The sequence below is a fragment of the Malurus melanocephalus genome, unplaced genomic scaffold (assembly GCF_030028575.1).
Source record: "Malurus melanocephalus ecotype Western Australia unplaced genomic scaffold, MMel_1.1 scaffold_238, whole genome shotgun sequence".
NCBI classification, from domain to species: domain Eukaryota; kingdom Metazoa; phylum Chordata; class Aves; order Passeriformes; family Maluridae; genus Malurus; species Malurus melanocephalus.
Genome location: NW_026623470.1, coordinates 928,366 through 947,783, shown reverse-complemented (window position 1 = coordinate 947,783; position 19,418 = coordinate 928,366). Strand labels below are relative to the sequence as shown.

Sequence of the window (19,418 nt, the reverse complement as noted above, 5' to 3'; positions counted from 1 at the left end):
CAGTCCTGTTTAACTCATTTATGAACAACCTGGATGACGGGATCAAGTGCACTCTCAGATTAYGGACAACACCAAGTTGGGTGGCAGTGTTGATCTGCTGAAGGGTAACAGAGCTCTGCAGAGAGATGTGGACAGGCTGGACCAATGGGCCAAGATCAGTGGTGTGAGTGAGGTTCAATAAGGCTGAGGGCCAGRTCCTGCACCTGGGTCACAGCAACCCCAGGCAGTGCCACCGGCTGGGAGAAGAGCTGGAAAGCTGCCCACAGGAAAAGAATTTTGGCCTGCTGTTTGACAGCTGGCTAGACATGAGCCAAGTGGACAAGAAGACAATGGCAGGATCAGGCAGTGACTGAGCCCCTGTACTGCACATTGGTGAGGCCACACCTCGAGTCCTGTGTTCAGTATAGGGCCCCTCGGGACAGAAAAGACATTGAGGTGCTGGAGGTAGTCCAGAGAAAAGCAACAGAGCTGGGAAAGGTCTGCGGCACAAGTCCTTTGAAGAATGGCTGAGGGAATTAGGTTTTTTTAGCCTGGAGAAAAGGAGGCTCAGAGGAGACCTTACCACACTCTACAACTGGTAAGGTGGCACTAGTGGGGTGGGTTCATTCTATTCTCAAAAGTAACAAGCAATAGGACAAGAGCAAATGACCGTAAGTTGCACCAGGAAAGATTTAGATTGATAATCAGGAAAAAGTTCTTCACTGAAAAGGTTGTTAGGCATTGAAACACTGCCCAAGAAAGTGGKTGAGTCATCACCCCTGGAGGTATTTAAACTTACACAGGACATGGTTTAGTGGGGGACTTGGCAGTGCTGAGTGAATGGTTGGACTCCATGATCTCAGTGGTTTTTTTCAACCTACCCAATTCTGTGCTTCTAAATCAGTAAGTGGAAAATTGCATTCAGGACAAGTAAAAATGCATATTGCAACTGTAGGATGACACTGTTCTGAGTCATCAAGAAATCTCCATCCTCTTCTGCAAAAGCAGCCACATTAATATTTACATCCTACCATGTCTGACACCTAAAATTATTTGATAATTCATGTCCCTAAGATCTACAGCTACACTATTTCACATGTCTTATGACAACTGATACCTACTTTTTTTTGCTTAACTGAAACAGGAACAGAAAGCAAGCAGTGAACACCTTTCTGCAATGGTCAGACTTTAATCTTGACTGGTAATATCTCAGCATGACAGAAGCAGAGATAGAAAGTAATAGAGATTACCTTAGTCCACACTTTCACTAAGTCGGGCACCAGTACACTCCATCTCACTATTGACATGGACAGGGGCATGATGAACCTAAGCTAGCCAGTATCACATACMTTTTCAAAAGAATCAGCTGAGTTTTTTTAATGCAGGTACCTCTGAATGGCTTTAGTGCATCATGAACTTACAGAGACTCCAGGGCCCTGCTATGCTTCTGCTAATGAAATATTATCATTGTGATGTCTGAAGCACTGTCAAGTAATCTTACCAGTACAGACAAACATATACTGACTTTTACAGTCTTAAAAAATTGGATGGTTGAACAAAGGAAATTGATCACCAATCCAGCAATTTTCTGAATTGAATTTTCACAAATTTCATGGTCCAAGTCCTGTGACCAAGGAAAAATATTCTGGAGAGGACATGATTTTTGCATACGCTCGCAGTCAACTCTCACTTAAATGGGCTTTAATAATCTTTACTGTAGCACACCATGACTCACAAATGGGCTTAAATTCATTCAAAACCTCAGGGAAGCAGTATAACCATATTCATGGAGCACTGAGATGCGTTTTTTTCAGTTCCAGTCCGCACTTGTATAAGAAATTGAGCTGTGTCACTGACATTGCCTTGTATTCTTCTTTCCTCTAAACTTAAATGACAATAGTGAATGACCCGCTTTACTTTTTTTTTTGTATTATCCACTCTTTACTTTATTTATACAATTCCAAAGCTCCACTTGTCTCAGCTAATCATAAGGTCAGTGCATTAGATATTGGACAAGAAATAAGTTAAAACAAAAAAAAAAACAATCCATAGGCTTTTCTTTTAATTCATTAATTTAAAAAAACATTTTTTAATTCCTTTTGGTACTTAAGAAGCCTTAAAGTCAGATTTAGTCCACAACCACTGGACAGTTTTCCCCATTCTCAATGCTGTTGAATGTTCCCTAGTTTCACAGATTTCACAAGAAGTGAAAGGTGAACAGCACGTCTTAAAATAAATGATGCCACCTATATAGCTACTGTTATTTGTGAAAACTTGGGGGTGTGGAAGTGGCAATCGATTGCTTGAAGTATTTTACCTTTTTTAAAATAAATTCAATTTCAAACCATTTCTTTTTTTTCCTGGCATATTGGGGTTTTTTGCAAACAAGATGTACTCTACATATATAACATGTGAGCTCATGATTAAATTACAGTGAAATTCATGAATGACTTCTCTTTAACTGTTAAAAATTGTTGCCGACTGAAAATTCTTCATTCAAAGAGGAAGGTGTATGTTTACCATATTCATTCCACTGTCAGCATTCTGGTGCGCTTCAACTGGTATACAAGAGGGAGAGGAAAACCCAGCCTTATCCAACCTCTTCAGCCACTCAGTTTTACAATCTCGATCACACAACTTGTCAGTTATCTTTAGGGTTTTTCTCCCAGGCTGAAGATAATTTTTTTTTTTTTTGTACTTTAAAATATCCTGTTTTCCCTTCCCGAACATGACCCAGTTTTACAATATACTTTTTCAGACAGAGAATGAGAACTCCAAGATATTTGCGATTTGAGAGCACTAGATCTCACAAAGTGGAATAATGTTTCTGGGTGTTATTTCTTCTCTAAAAACCCCATTTGCTTTTCCCGAAAAAAAMCAAAAAATTGACATGGGACTATCTGTCAAGATTCTGAGCTCTCATTGGTAAAAGGAAATGGTCAGTTTCATTTTATATATGAAGTGAAATTGTGGGGCGATTTTGTACATGGCTTCTTATTTATTTCCTTTAAGTTCACCTGCCTTTTTGTTACTCAGCAAATGCTCTCTACAGTTCTTCACAGCATTTCTCTCCAAGTATCACCATATGATCATCATTGSCTAGAGCAGTATTCCTGACCCTCAGAGAGGTCAGGTTGGGTATCAGGATATGCATCTCCAGGCACAGCAAAAATTGGCTTTACAGGTAGTGATGATGACTGACAAGGACTTGGTTAACTGTTGAGATAAACAGGGGAGTGAAAGGCAAACAGCACAATGGAGGAGGTTTCAGAAGTCATGAAGAAATGTGCTACTTTAGAACAGCTACTGCTCAACACTGCTCATTTCCTTTATTTTATAGTGTGATTCAATATAGGACTGGCTAATTACAGCAATACTGAAACTGCAGAGCAGAAATTATGCAAAAAAAGAGCTAGAACATTACTTTAATAGTTACCACCTACATTTCTTTTTAATGCAGTCTGTATTTATTCATATTTTAACACGTATCTGCCAAAATGACAAGCAACATTTCACAGTCTCAACTCTGACACATCTGCATGTGAAAAACCAGTCAAATTTGGAGACAGCTTTTTATTTCCTTTAAAATATTTTTTTGGGTGACACATTTTTTCAGTGTATGGCTGATTGCATAACATCTGCAAGATACTACATGCATGTTCACTAACACTTGTGYGTCAAAACAGTTGTATAAACCACCAGAAGAAGCCACATTATTCTCAGCTTTATCAAGGCTTTATTGAACTCAAAGGATTCTATTACAAAACAAAAGAAAACACTCTTCATTATGTAACCTGTCCCCTTCTATAGGCCTCAGTTTGGTCTGGCAAAACAAAGCCTTAGATGTCTAAGTACCTAACAAGTGGTCTGCTTAATCCACTAGAAAATACTGCTGTCATTCAATTCCCTTTTGCAACTGTTTTATGCAGTTATATTACACTACTGAGGAAAAAAATAAGCTGTATTCTTTTGAAAGTTCAGAGTCTAATTAAAAGGTGGTTCATTAGCCAAATGGATTTTTGTCACATGAAATTTTTCACTGGCTGACTAATGAACCAGATGTAAATACCMGTCACTATTGCAATCCAAAAACCTCAAGGCTGCCAGTATTATTACATTTACTTTAAATATAAAATTACAACTTCACAAGTGCTGGCCATCTAACTTATAATTTTGTTTTGAAAAGCATTCCTATTTAAATGAATCACAACCATATGCTCTCTCTCTTGCTTTGAGTTAAGCCTGCCTTCAGTGTTGTTCTTGAAAAGGGTGGTTCTGCCTTTCAAGGCACACAGATAACACACGCCATCCTGAACAGCACCACTATAGGAATGTGACAGCAAAAGGCTACTGGACATATTTCTGATTCATATGCAAGATACACTTCCTATTTTAAAATTCTTTCATCTTCAACATGTAGATGCCAAAGGGACCAAATGGAAAGCATAAGTTCCTTTTATTTCTGTGCTCATAGTTCTGTTGCAGCAGTAAACCTGTTATGCAAATTCTGCACACTCGCCAAAGACCTCTAAGGTTTGTCCTCCTGACCCCTATACTTGTTTCACCAAGAAGTACAATTAGTTTCACCTCATCAATTTGCTTACTAGGATTAAAAAAAACGGGATGCTGTATCTGTGGACTGACGACCATAAAATAATTTTCCAGAAAATCCCAACATAGTCCTTTAAGTTTTACAGTTAAAAGTCAAATGAAGTGCCTTACTGCACTAACACAGAGACAATGACTGAATTATATTGAAGTAGAAATGTAATACAGAAATACAGGTAGTTCCCAGGAGAAAGTATACAGAGTTAAATAAAGTTCAATTTTTAGAACAATTAATAAAGACAGACTACAAAGCAGTAAAATGTACAATGAGAGTCTAGACCAAAATTCAAACGCTATTTTTTTTTTCTGAAGAAATATATTAAATTTTTAAGAATTTGGCTAGATGGAGTTAACAATACTGCTGCAATAAAAATCTGAAACATCMTTTACAACACAATTATTTGGACTCCGTTGCCTAAATGAATGTTAGATGCCAAAATTATTTTACATTGATCCGCAAAGGTGTGGATCATTCCAGGTCAGATTTGCCAGCTCTGTGTCTGCGCCTCAGACACCCTAGGGCACCTAAAACTGTGCTTTTTCAGTTCTGCACTATTTTGAATCAATTCCGAAGGTCTTGTGCAATAAGGAGGTAATATTCAGCATTCCTGCCTTTCATTTGTGAAATGATCTTACAGATAATTACCCACCATACTGAAAAGGATGGCAGAAATCATTTAGTGTGAACAAGCGAAGTATGGGCTTGTTTCAAAAGGTACRGATAGGAAAGTGTAAGCCAGATGGAGAAAAGTACTGGAAATAAAGAAGACATGATGAAGGGGTTGTGGGAGTGTTTTAAGGATGACTGCTGAGCAAGAAAGCAAAGTAGCATACTACTATACATCACCAAGAGGATGGGTGGAAATATTTCCATGACTACTCAAAGCCATGACTATTTAAATATTAGTACCATTCGATGTTGTTTTTAGCAGCCAAAGCTKCTAAAGCAGACCTGAATTCTGAGAAACCTTTCATTTGTTCTGCTGGAACACCCAGCTGTCATCTCCATTTGCACATTTAACATCAATTTCAATGMATTACACATAAGAGAATTCAACCCTCTGATGACAGAGCTGCAACTTACTTTACAAAGTTAATTGAAACTGCTTTTATGCTGTCTCACTGACCATCCACATTATTAATGCCTCAAGCCCAAGCCATGTCACAGCGCTGACTGTAGCCTGAAATCCCCTTTGAGCCTTTGGTCACAYCTAACCCACATAAGGAAAGCTTCAGGTCCTTGCTCGGTGCCACAAGAGTGGAATGACTCTAACTCAGWGTGTGAGAGAACACCAGCCATGCCATAGGGATTTTGATAGATGCATGAACTCTCTGCAGTCATATCTTCACAACTRCAAGTCTGCAAGGATTGCACAAGCTCGGGCTTCTCTTCAAACTGCATGAGGATCCATCCAATGAGTCTCATAGACCAAACTGGAAAAGCAGTGGGTGGCTAGTGTGGACCAGACATGCCACACAAACACACCCTATGTGACTCCTCTCATACAAAGCATCTGCATTACTGTAAGTGAAACATAATTACACAGAGGGGAAAATGTAGGACTAGAAAGTCGATTTGTATAGCTAGAAATACCACRGAAGACGGGGGGAAAAGATTGCCACCCATTTAATTTACTTCAAAAAGAACCCCAAACCAACAAACCCAGACTTCTGCCTGTTTTGGATAAAAAACATTTCACTTTGGAGGTATTACATAAGAAAGTGTTCTCACAGTACTTAGCTGTCCCAACTCTTTAACAAAAGAGATCTCTTGAAAAGTTCGTGTCACTCTTGAAATCCGAAATAGCTTTAAACTATCACTCATTTTCTACTAACCTTCAAATAAAGCCTTTAAATTCAAAGTTCTTACAGGCAACCAAAATCTGAATAGAATGGAAACAAACCTTTTGTTTAGGTTGCAAGGTGAAATAGTTGAAATGTTATCCAACCATTTTGATGAAAAGGACTTGACAAACATTCAATGCCCGATGAGATGAAAAACAGGGCTCTTTGGACTAATTAGGTATGGCCTCTTTTACTAATCCACAAATCGGAGAAAAACTCTCAACATGGATTAAGACTGACAAACTAAGCAACAAAATCAGGAGGTTTTATTTTTCCATTATAGAAGAAAAACATTGAAATGGAATACTGCCATATCACACTAAAGATAAGATGACAAGATAGAAAACTGAAGGCTAAAAAGTAAATGATTGTTGAAAAAAGTGAAAAGTTGAAAAACTACATCCTAACTTTTCTCCTCCCATCTTTGGATGACAATCATCTTTCATTTTGCATAACTAAGTATAACTTGCATAAGTAAGTATAAAAGAGGAATACAAATTAATCACAAGAAAACAAAAGATGTAAACAATTCCTTGGAATTTATATTGTGGTATTCATCTTACTTACAATGTCTAAAACTATAGTTTCACCATGTGTCAGATTTAAAGAACAATCTGTTGTAATAGTAAATTAGTACAAAAATTATTTGGTCCTTATCCCATGAAAGAAGCACATGAGAGGAAATTAGGGTACAAAAGAATTATAAAGAAGTAGTCAGATTTTGTACAAGATTATTCTTTTTGCCGATGCAAAAAGATGTATTACCATCTTCTGTTCTTTTTTTGTTCTTTTTTTTTTTTTGTTCTTTTTTTGTTATTTTGAGTTGAAATTGCTCAAAACAGCTGCTTTACAGGCCATATACATATATGTCTTAAATAAAATTAACACCAAATTAATAGCGGGAAAAAAAACCCAGAACTTTTACTTTCTCCAACAAACTTAACATTAGATTTCACTTCTATTACAATAACTATCAGACTCAAGTATATGTTAACAAAATGTTAGTTGAGGGACTACAAAATCACTGACTTCAGTGCTGCATAAAATAGGCCATTTTTTGGAAATTGTCCCAAAGGTCTTGGAATTACTACTGCTGACTAATGCTCCTAATTTACCACAGTATGCTTACGAAAATTCCACAGCTTTTAAATATGCCTGCCTTAGCAGCAGCAGTGTTCAGTTTCTCTGGACATGGAAATCAAGCTATTTGTTATAAATACGCTGACAACATGAATYAGAACCCATACACAAATTATGTATATGAGGTAAGAACTATTAACATCTTAGGTCATACAGAGCACCTGGTATTTTGCAGACAATAACAATTAAAGCTGCTGGGAGCAGGCTGGGAACCGAGGGTGTGCCCTCCAGCTGGCAGGGCCTCTCAGGGCTAAGAGTCCAGCTACTGAAAAATGTGAAGCATTAGGGGGTAAAGGGATGGCAACAGCTGGTTTTAGATTTTCTGCAACTTACGGCTAAAAAGTAAGTTCATGCATTCATAGAAATAGTAATATTTTATTGGCTAACCACCCCCCGWTAGTTTTACTTATGTTTCTCTAATAGAAACACTGAAGTTTAGAGAACGAGAATCAATTCACTTTGTTTCGTACACATATGAAGAATTATTTTCTATTCATAAATATTTGGTGGTTTTAGTGACTTTGCAGGTTCAGCTTTACATGGGTAACAATCAATAAACAGTCCTACTCATGAGACAGACATACAAATACAGAAATAACTGAAAACGYTGTAGAGTAGAAACTCAGAATACCTTTTCCCATAAACTCAGATTTTTTTGAACATATTTTCCCGCTTAATTTTCCAACATATTCTCTTGAATGAGAGCAAACATGGTRACATGTTAGCTAAACCATTCATCAGTTTTACCCTTAATCTTGGTAATTTTGAACTACTCAAGTCAAAAATTATTGAATTGTGTATTGATAGCAAACAAATGCTAAGTGATTGCTTAGGACAACTCCAGAGAGACTCATTGCATTCAGAACACAAAAATGTCCCATATGCCCCTTCATTGTAAAAGCAAACCTTGCAAGAAAAAAAACCATAGAAATTTCCATTTTAACACTTCAAAAATGTAAATGTGGGGAAAAAAAAGGTAGAAAATTACAAAGCATTGAAATCTTTACCACACAGGACACTACATGTGGCAGTATATAGAGACTGTCACTCAGGTGAGGGACTGTGAATTATTTCTGTTTTCCTCTTTACTCACCTCTTGTTCTGGTAAAGAGTAATTTCACACAGCCTTTAAAATTCCTCATGTAAAACACATCCAACAGTTCTGAACATTTCACCTCTATTTTCTCTGTCCTATTTTATCTTGCTGTTACCAGCAACAAAACACACAAGCCTGAAGAGAACTTTGAATATGATCTAGAAAATCATAAACACTTGGAGCAACTGAGAAGTTATCATAACCTAAATGCAAGGGTRTTCATAATCTAAGGCTGAAGAAAAATTACTCTGACACACAAATAAATCATTAAACCACCAGGTACAGTATTTTATGACTCMTAAATAATATTCACTACTTACAGGTATTATTTAAATGTATTATTACAATCTATGTCATATCTAAATCCTGATACACTATTCAAAATTATTTACTGGTATGGGATACCACAAACATATAATTTGCTTCTTTCTTAATTATCAGTATTTTAAAGTATATTTTTAGCAGAGAGTATGAAGAATTTTTTGCCACTGTTACAGGTTGGATTTGATTCTGGCACTGTTTCAGAGACACAATACCAAAGAGTAGCTATCAGAGATTTAAACAATTTCTAAATACATTATTAAATCATACTTACAGAGATAAATACTTGAATCTGATCTCAGTTTATATATCATCCTGATCCATCAAGAAAAAATTCAGTTGAACCATTTCTATCAACTTGTTTTAAATGGCCAAAAGAATACATACAGACTTGAATGACAACTACCACATTATCCCAGTATTTTACTTCAAGAAATTCTTTTTATACTGATGAGAAAAGAAGTCTATTTCAGTACAGTAAGTCTCTTAAACTGAGTGCACAAACTGTAAACCAGAAGGAATGTTTTGGCCTTTTCTCCCCCCCATGAAACAGAAAATTGTTAATCTATGACCTGCATAAAACATTAAGCTGTCTCTGGTTTTTCATTCCAATTTAATTCACTTGGTTTCCCCTCACTGATTGCCTTTGACTGAAGAGTCACATGTTACAAAGAGAGAAGAAAATATAACTGTTGCTTAAGTGTGTCATGCTGAGAAGTCATTCAACTAAAACAGGAACTATTTGTTCACAGAATCTATCAAGGCCAGTCTTCAGAGGGTCTTTTTAACAGAGAATGTCTTGAACTACAGWCCTGCCTACGTTCATTTCAAACTGCCATAAGTCTATATTTCAATGCAGCACTGACTTATTTTGTTTATACTGGAATGAAAAGTTTCTGACTTCACTGGGATGAAATATTACTGATGCTTTATCACTGCTATGTGCCATAAGACTCAATAGTGAACAGAGGATGATACTCGGAAGAAATCACAATATACTGCACAATGAGTAACTGCATTGAATGTAACAGGAAAAAAAAAGGTCCATTAAACAGCTATGTAGTGACTGTCATTTCAGTTGGATATGTAATTAGCAAACTTTGCAAGATTACATATCTAGAAAGAATATGCAAACTTAACAGGAAAAGTTGTCTATCCAGCCTGCAATTGTATACAGAAGGAGTAAGAGAAATCCTTATCAAAGAGGATATCTTTCTTACAAACTTAAGTGACAGCTTTTATATACTACATATAATGTATATATACACATATATACATTTGTCTGGATAGATCTTCAGAAATAATTAACTCTGTTTTAGCCACACTGAGTCTGTAGGTAATGCAATTCCCATAGGATATTAGAGACACACTGGGCAAAACAAGTTTACARTAGAAGTTAATGGTATTTGTAACACTCAGACGGTAAATTGAAAATTTACATAATTCCACCTGAATAAAAGAAAACACTTTTTCWCTGTGAGAGTGGCCAAGCRCTAACACAGGTTGCCTACACAGGTTGTTCAGTCATCATTCTCGGAGAAATTAAAAAACCTTACTGCACATAGGCCCGGGCAGCTTAGTCTAGGTGACCCTGYTTGAGCAGAGGGTTGSACTAGATGATCTCAAGTGGTCCCTTCAGCCTAAATGATTCTGCGATTCTATGATTAATTCTCTCTTCTTTTTTAATTTTAATTCTTTTCTTACACCAGTCTCTTAATTCTTAACACCTTTATAACATCTTCAAAGAACATTTATTCTGAATAAGATGGGTTTTGTGAAGCAGCACACTCATGCATATTACTTTCATGTGAATTACCTGTGAGAAACTATGCATCGTGCTTCCATGGGATCCATATGCAAACTTACTTCATGAAGTGCATACTTACTGTGGACAGAAGGCTATAGTGCTTTTAAAATGCTAATTAGCAATTCTCTGAACCACTTCAATTACAGAAGGTATTTATAAACCTTTCCCTGCCCTATAAAWGGAACTTCAAAAACACTGTAATATCATCTGTCTCCTGTTATAAGAGCCTTCAAACAGAGTTTTGTTTATATGAAACTTCATTTTCCAAACCCGTGGTTCAGGAACACATCATAAGGTCTTGTTATTGAATTCCTCTTAACTGACTCTCTTTGTCCCTTTTCAGCTTAAAGAGTTAGTTAAGCTAGGAAAGGACAAAATAATATTCAAATAGTACCTTGATACTCAATTTTTGGCCACCTTCATTAAATATCTGGGGAGAAATGTTGCCTGTATGCCATTTTTCAATTATGAGTCTTCTGCACAGTGATAGATTCATTCTTTTGCAGTTAATGATAATACACCCAACCAAATTCAAAACTAGGGCTTCTCACAACCGGCTTTAATGCTGGAAATTRTTAACCAGATGTGTATAACTACAGAATATATAACTGCTGTATTTGTAGAACCATAGTGCTCTTGCTCACGCGGAAGTAAGCTATGTTTACACTGCAAACAGAAATGAATGCAGGACAACTGGGATAACCCAGTTTTATCAGGCAGCTGAAAGACCTAAGGAGTAGGGCAGCACTTAGAAAACAGAATAAAAGCTGTTCCTCCAGCCATCAGGGAATGAATTATCAAACTGAAAATATTTTGTGCTTTTCACTCCCTTAAAAACCTTTGAGGACTAAGATATGATCRTACACTAATTTAAGAATAATTCAAGTGTTTATAGTAAACAGTCCTTTATAGGTTAAAGTAACTTTATATTTTAAGACTACAAAATTGATCTGCCAGAGATAGCCATTAGAAATTAGAAATGGGCATGTTTCCAAATGGCAGTGTGTAACTACAGAAAACCACACAAAACTACCAGAATGTTTGTTTTCAATGCTTTCTACTGGAAAGTAAACTGCTGCCATGAAATTCTCATTGGCACAAACAACCAAACACAACATTCTCCATGGAATAATCAGCAGGTACAGGGATACCTGCATCTACAGCTACATCCAGAATACACTCCAAAGAGCTCTTGGATACACATCTTGAACTAGTCAATTAAAGAAAATTATTTGAGAATTAATCTTAAAAACTTATATTCATCAATCTTTTCAAGCAGTTAAGATGCCTTCCCAACAACACAATAAGCATTATAATTTTGAAGACTTTAAAACCAAAACTCTACCTCAMTTTTTCTTCCTCCCTTATCTTCAACTCCAAAATTACATGACAGTGCACACTGACTTCATGAATCATCAGCAAGTTGGACAGAATAATATTCATAATATACATCTTAATGGTTTCAGTTAATTTTGAAGATTTCCCACCAAAACAAAAATAAACATTGCTTCATGTCTAATCACTTGCTTTGTTATACTCCATAAATGTTCTCTATCCTAGCCAAAGTAACACTCCCTATTCAGTCTCGGAGTTTCTCTTTCTCAATTTTCCTCCATATTTTCTTCTTTCTGCTTCAGGATTAATAGCACCCACTCAAAATATGGAAGCAACTGAGATTTTTGGGGATCAAATGATYCCCTGCAGCAGGGATGATCTTGCTCACTTGTCCTTTCTGCCACACTTGCATGCCCTCCCTCACCCTAGCTGGGGTTTTTGTCAGACCACTATGAACTGTTCAGCTCCCTAAACCAGCCAAAGCTACTGATCTCTATCCTTGCTGGCTCAGTTTTCAACTTGCTTAGTGATTTGACTCTACCAAAAAGCAAGGAAACCACCAAAGTTGTTCCAGAAAAGGGGAGGGAAAGTGAATAGAGGAGGTCTCTGTGGGAAAAAGGAAGAGAGAAAGAAGAGAATGTGTCTGTCCTTTTCAGTCCCATAAGTCTCTGTCATTTTACCTGACACAAACCTCAATCAGTCATTTCATTCCAAGTTTATCTTAGTTTCTCTACAGTCCTACTAACTTTGAATTTCTGTGTTTTCTGGTTATCTTCTTCCTTCACAACTTAACTAGATACCAGAAAAGGAGCATTATTCATTGGCTGGGGATAGAGTAAAATCATCCTTCTCATCTGTTCCCTTTGCTGCTTTCACCATTCCCCCTTGGCAGATTTCCGTTCTTTTTTTCCACATTAGGAGTAAAACGTACAACAGAAAGTGTGGTGAATGACTCTTCCCAGTGTCATCCTGACCCAAAGCACAGTCACCTGTCACTGTCCCAGAGGCTATACCATAACCAGTTTTAAGTTTCCTGCTCTGAAGCAAATTAACTAAYCTTCTTCCTCTTACACATAATACTTAGTAAAATAGGATATTTGTGTCCTTCAGTACTAATTTAATACAATAGCTCTGAAAWTTTTCTCCCTAGTTTTTTCTACTGCTGTGAACAACCTAAGAGAGAAGCAGAGATAAGAACTAAAAGGTCCCAGAAAATCCTTCCCTGATACAGATACTCAGATCCATTTAAGATCTTTTCAAAAGCAAGCTTGGCTTCTCCAGGACTACAAAAGCATGATGTRCTTCATGTTAGAGTAGAAAGAATTTTGTACAGAAATGCAGGAAGTATGCTTCTGAGGATTTAATAAATACCATTCTATGAAAAATTTTAGTGCTTGTACTACTGCTTTTGCTGCTTGTAACTGAGCAGCWTATTATTTGAAAGCCTTAATTTATTCTAAAGTTTTTCTTAGAATTTTGATAATTCGAACWGAACTTTACATTCAAATACAGGAATTTTTAATTCCCAGTCCCACCTCCAGAGAAAATTGCTAAATAATTATTGTTGAACCACAAATTATTCCCAGTTAACTATTAACTTACTAAGATGAAAACCGTGGCCTATTCCTATGGCCGATAGTTGTACTTCAACAAGAAGATCCAGAAAACTGTACTTTCAAACTAACTACTGAAAGAACTTTGTGCAATGAAACCGTGAGACACCTGCCATAAATATGTATCTATATATCTATAAAGAAACTGAAATTGAGAAAAAATGAAGTACAGAAATAAGGGCACTCTGCCTTAGCTGTTTCAATTTTGATTACAGGAACATTCTCCAATTATTSAGGAAGAGTGTGAAGAATAATGATTACAAACAGTAAGAAAACAGAATTAAAATTATGTGTAGAGCTGTATGATGAGTCCAATTTGTAATTCAAACAAATAAATCAGAATATTTAGCTAATTCATTAAATTTTCCAAATATAAATTTACCTAGGTAACAAAAGGCTCCAAAAATATTTCAGGAAGAAGTAGTGCATACTGTGACAGCAATAGAATTTTGAAAAGCCATTCAAAAGACCATCATTTTTGCCATGAAGCAAATCCTTCAATCAACATTACTGATGAAAAGTTGACCAAAATGCTCCATAATTCTTAGAGCCATTGCAGATATTTACACAATTTAATAACAGACTGGAACTGAAAGAAAACATTTCACAATAACACCCCATTGAAAACAAATCTGAACAATACTCTTGAATTTTGCTCTTCATACATGGGAGGAATCTAATAAGACTCAAACCAGGARCGTAATTTTATAACTAGATCTTAATATTACTTACATTAACCGAAATTGGAGATACAGAATTTTTCTCACTGAACTATAGTCAGTTAGCTATTGTATCTGTTTACAGAAGCATGTTATTCCAAATGCTCTGTCAATACGAATGATTCAACCCCTGATTCAGATGGAAATGGAAAGTCATATTATCCCAGAACCAGAGGCATACCTATAGTATCATATATGCCAGCAAAATACAGAATTTTTCCTTAAAGTCACAGATTTTCTGACACACCAGTAATAACGCTGACATGCAATCATACTTGAAAATGAAAAAAAAAACCACCAAAAAATTTCTGATATTTTCTGTCTGTATTAATGTTGCCTGGTAACTGGAAATAAGAACTAAAATTGGGCTTTTCTATTTTCCTTCTCTTCAGAAAGATGTTTCTGCTTAACAGMCAGGATTTTCAGCCAAGAGATGCCATTAGTATGTATGTGTGTTGTTTTGTTTCTTGTAAAAACATTGTGGGTTAACCCCAGTGGGGCAGACAAGCACCACGCAGYGGCTCATTCSCTCCCTCCCCCCCTTCCCCCAAGTGACATGGGRGGAAGAGGAACGGAAAAACACCAACAACTGGGGGTCAAGATAACCAACAAAAAATTAGTTTAGTAAGTGAAAGGTAAGTGGAAAAGGAGGGAAGAAAAAAATGAAACAAGTGATGCTACAGCAATCACTTACCGCCTCCCATGGGTAGACYGATGCCCTGCCAGATCCCAAGCAAAAGATGGCTAAACCCTCCAAAGCCCCCTCTTTTTACTTTTTATTCCTGAGCATGACGTTATATGGCAGGGAATTTCTCTTTAGTTAGTCTGGGTCATCTGTCTGGTTGTGTCTGCTCCCAGCCTATTGTGCAGCCCCTGCTCTATTCACTGGGAGGATGTAGAGTGAGAAACAGAGGAGGGATTGATGCTGTGCAAACACTGCTCAGCACAAGCTAGAACATCCCTGTGTTACCGAGACTGTTTTCATCACAAATCCAAAACACTGCCCCATACAAGCCACTGTAAAGAAAATTAACTCTGTCCCAGGCAAAGACAGTRCAAGAGTACAGCACAACAGGTACAGTTTCACATTCAACAATTCTAAAAAATTCATTAATTAAAAAATACTAATGTAAAACAGACAGAAAAAGATTTGCTGTGCTACTTTAGTCTCAATAAAGGGGTGAAATTGCTGGTCTTGTCAGCTAAACCAGCTCACCAAAAGGTACGATGAGTACAAGAAGTAATGAGAGGGGTAAGACAGCACAGCACAAAAGAAACCAATTGCGGGAATTTCATTCTCTTCTTCATTTTTTKAAGTCTTTGATGACTAAACTGGATTATGGTAAGAATGAAACAACAAGAGCAAAGCACTCATCTTTTCAGCTATCAGTTGTCGACTCTTYAAATAACCTAATTTTCATTTATTCTTGAGTAAAACCAAAACACCTTCTAGAAGTAGAAGGCATAAATGCAAGCATCACAGGCAAYATTCAACACGCTCTGGCTAAGGCAATGGTTTCACATCCCTACACACCTCCCCTTCTGGAATCCCCCTTCTGTATCACTTTGCCCTGCCAGACCCCCATTAATCACAGAGGGAGTAGTCTGAGCAACTCCTAGACCACTGCAGAACTAGGTCCTCCAGCTTTCTTGCTTCTTAAGGAAAATATGAAGGGTATAGATGCTGATTTTCAAACTAACAAAGATAGCTAGTCAGTATGCCATATAATCATACATTTTTATACAGTATATTTTTATAAATAAACCCATGTACTGTACTCATGTACATTGTAATATGACTCCTGCCTGCAATCATTTAAAAACAAGCCTCTTGTTACAGAAATTACATCAACCTCTTGTAGCACCCGTACTACACTTAAGGCACTATAAATTAGCTTATTTGGAAAATATTCTATCAGTTAAGCCAAACAAGCTAAAAAGAACATTTTGGAGAACAGATGTTACCATAACATTTTTAAAGACTGGAACACAGCACAACAAAAGCAGGAAAATAAGTATGCAAACTTATTTCATTTTATATAGAAATATTTTTCATTAACTTTGGCTAAGGTCATTCAGTTACAACAGGACTGAAAATAAGCGGACATAAAAATGCGACTCAAAATCTTATATAGCTGTAACTTTTGTTCAAAAAATTCAACCCTTAAGTAGTGAAAAACAGTTTATGTAACATAATATTTATTAACAGCTAGAACTAAAAAAAGCAAACCAAACAAACCCAGAAAATACCCCAAGACTTTCATTGGTTGATTCTATTGGTTAAAAAATTTATGAAACAGGACTGACCTGGACAGAAGTTCTGCTGTGTCTGAGTAGTTAACTTTCCTTGCACAGCACACTTTTCAAAATGTCCTGCAGTTGTATTCTGCTGTAGGCTCCGCTGTCTGGTGGCAAATCCCAATTCTCCAGGTTCAGAAAACTTCCGATAAAACTGCGGCTCCAAGTCACTGAAAGAGAAGTTTACAGCACCATGTCTTCCGTGGCCGTAGTCACTGAACATAGATTGATCCTCGGTGTCCTGTGTTGGTAACGGGAGGATGCGGTGATGCAGCTGCGGGCTAGGCAGTCTCGAAGATAACGGAGAAGGAATAGGTGACATTTGTTTGTGTGTATTAGATAGCGGATATGAATTACTAAAAACATTACTCACTGCTGCTAATGGCGGTGAAAGCAGCCTTTTCTCTTCCAGTTTAAGATTATTACTTGTCTGAGGAGTATCAGGACTTTCATTTACAGGCAGGTTCAAAAATAAATGCTTGCTGTTTCCCCGGGATRCCGTGGTCCTTTTCTCATGTAGTGAGCCTGGCAGGTTTCTGTCTACTCTTGTAATTTGTTGCAGTCTCTTCCATTCTGCAGCTTCATCTAAACTGTCGCTCCGGATAACTTTCAGAAGAGCTTTATTAACTGCTCCCACAAGGTTACATGACTCATCAGTAATGTGTACTCTCTCTGCTTTGTACTGCAAACCAGAGCAGTCTTCCTCCTTTTCCTGCAGCACACTGTTATTAGAGTCTGCAGCTGCTTCATCTACTGAGTATACATCAGTTCTTGATACAAACTCGTTATGGGCTGCTGTGAGAGCAGGAGAAAAGGTTTCATTATCTCTGCAAAAATCAGGTGAAGACTCTGCAGGGGGATCGGTAACGTTTTTAATACAAGCATCTAAATCCTGGATTTCAGCAACAGCTGTGACTCCTGGTTTCTCCTTGAACACCAGCTCGGCATAGTTGCTATTTTTCAAGCATTTAGCAGCTGTAGATTTACCTAATGTCTCAAGTTTGTTAGMTGGACTGTACTGAGATGACTTCACCGAAGTTGTTCTCTGTTGCACCCTGGTAACTTCAGGAATGCACTCCCTATTRTCCACTGGTTCAACTACAAGCACATTGCTGATGTCTTTACAGCTAGAACTTGGTAAGTCAGCATCCAATTTCTCAGCTTTGTTGCTCTTAAGAAAATATCCCCCTTCTGTCCACATTTCTGGTTGTATTCTACTGTCTAATGGTAAATTATCCTTACCTTTCACTGTTAGCCATCTGGAGGCAGAAAAGGAATGGGGATAACTCCTGGTAGAAAGTTTTGTGGAGAGCATCTTATTTTTCTGTTGCATGTCTTGTGTACTCAGTACAAAAAGATGTTCATGTATCTTTTTCCCCTCTTTCCCGTGTTTGATCTCCTCAAAGTTCTCTTTCCTTCTGTATTTCCTCATTTTTTTGTGATTCAAATTGTCTCTCTTTGTGGAATCCAGAAATAACTCCTGCTGATGCGTAAGACTGGAGTAATTATCACATTTAGGTTTCGGGACTCCAGAAACATCCTGTCGCTTTTCCTCCTGATGTTCTGCCCTAAAGTCCAGAATATGATGTGATCTCAAAACGCTGGATAAYAGGTTTTCCTTTTCAGCAGCTAGTTTGTACAGCTCAGTGAGAAGGTCTTTCGTGGTAGTTTGCCTGAAAATAATACCTCCAAAGTTTTCATATGGTTGTTCTCTCAGCTCCATGTCTAACCTCTCCCTCACTTGATAGCAGCCACAGAAACGCTTACTGGTTCTGTCCAGAGCTACAGAGCCCTTGTAAGTAAATCCTCTGGCTTTTCCCTCTGGATGATAGAAGCTGATGTAACAAACCTCCATAATGGGTTTGTGCAATTGAAGGATGGTATGCGTGCCTTCCATTATGCTTGCCAAATTAGTCATTCATTTAAATTATGTTCTAAGTGTTCCAAAGCTGGCATGACATAGCATGTGAGGCAGGGAATGGACGGAAGGCATCTGACTAATCTTCAACAGTAATACTGTCTGCTGGAAAAAATAAAGAGAAGCCTGTCAAACTTCATTATGGAAAATTTAATACGACAAATAACAAGCCTGCAGAAGCACAATCTTCTCTCAGTGTTTTCTGATACAAATCTTTTACCTTGAAAAGCTGACACAAAAAGGATGACATCGCTAACACTTATAGTTGGAGTCATAACCTTTCTCTCATACATCATCCTTCTGTCTCCAGGGCTCTCAGTCAATGTTGTTCCATCAGGTCACAGGATGGTCACTGAACACCCATTTCAAAGAGACCTTACCTTTGAATGGTGGAATCCATTGCTCTTTCTCTGTTAAAAGTTAACTTGCTGTTGAACATTTAGCAAAAAGAACAAATTCAAGCATGCCTGTTGCCTCTTTACTCAGCACAACCACCAGCGTAACACCATCACAATGTMATGAGGTCTTGCTGCTTTATTTACCAAGAAAACATTTAAAAAATAAAAAAGGCGTACTATTTTTTTCTTGTACTATTCTGTGGAACTTCCAAGACATCAAGGAAACTTGGACTAAGAAAAAAATAAAGGTTCTGTTTACTTGGCTAGCATACAGGTACTATATAAATCTATTTTGGATCAACATAGTGTAATTGTACTACAATATGCAGATTTATTGAACC

The 19,418-nt window shown here is 37.2% G+C and overlaps 1 protein-coding gene across 3 annotated transcripts in view; it reads right to left on the bottom strand.

Moving 5' to 3' along the window:
- Positions 1-18,781, bottom strand: part of FMN1 (formin 1) — a 150,429-nt gene extending 131,648 nt beyond the window's left edge. For all 3 annotated transcript variants that reach the window (XM_057375088.1, XM_057375089.1, XM_057375090.1), the window contains exon 1: positions 16,771-18,781. In XM_057375088.1, the coding sequence (XP_057231071.1) occupies positions 16,771-18,679 (1,909 nt within the window). In that variant the 5' untranslated portion in view covers positions 18,680-18,781. The remainder of the gene's footprint in view (positions 1-16,770) is intronic.
- Between the last annotated feature and the right edge of the window lie 637 nt (positions 18,782-19,418).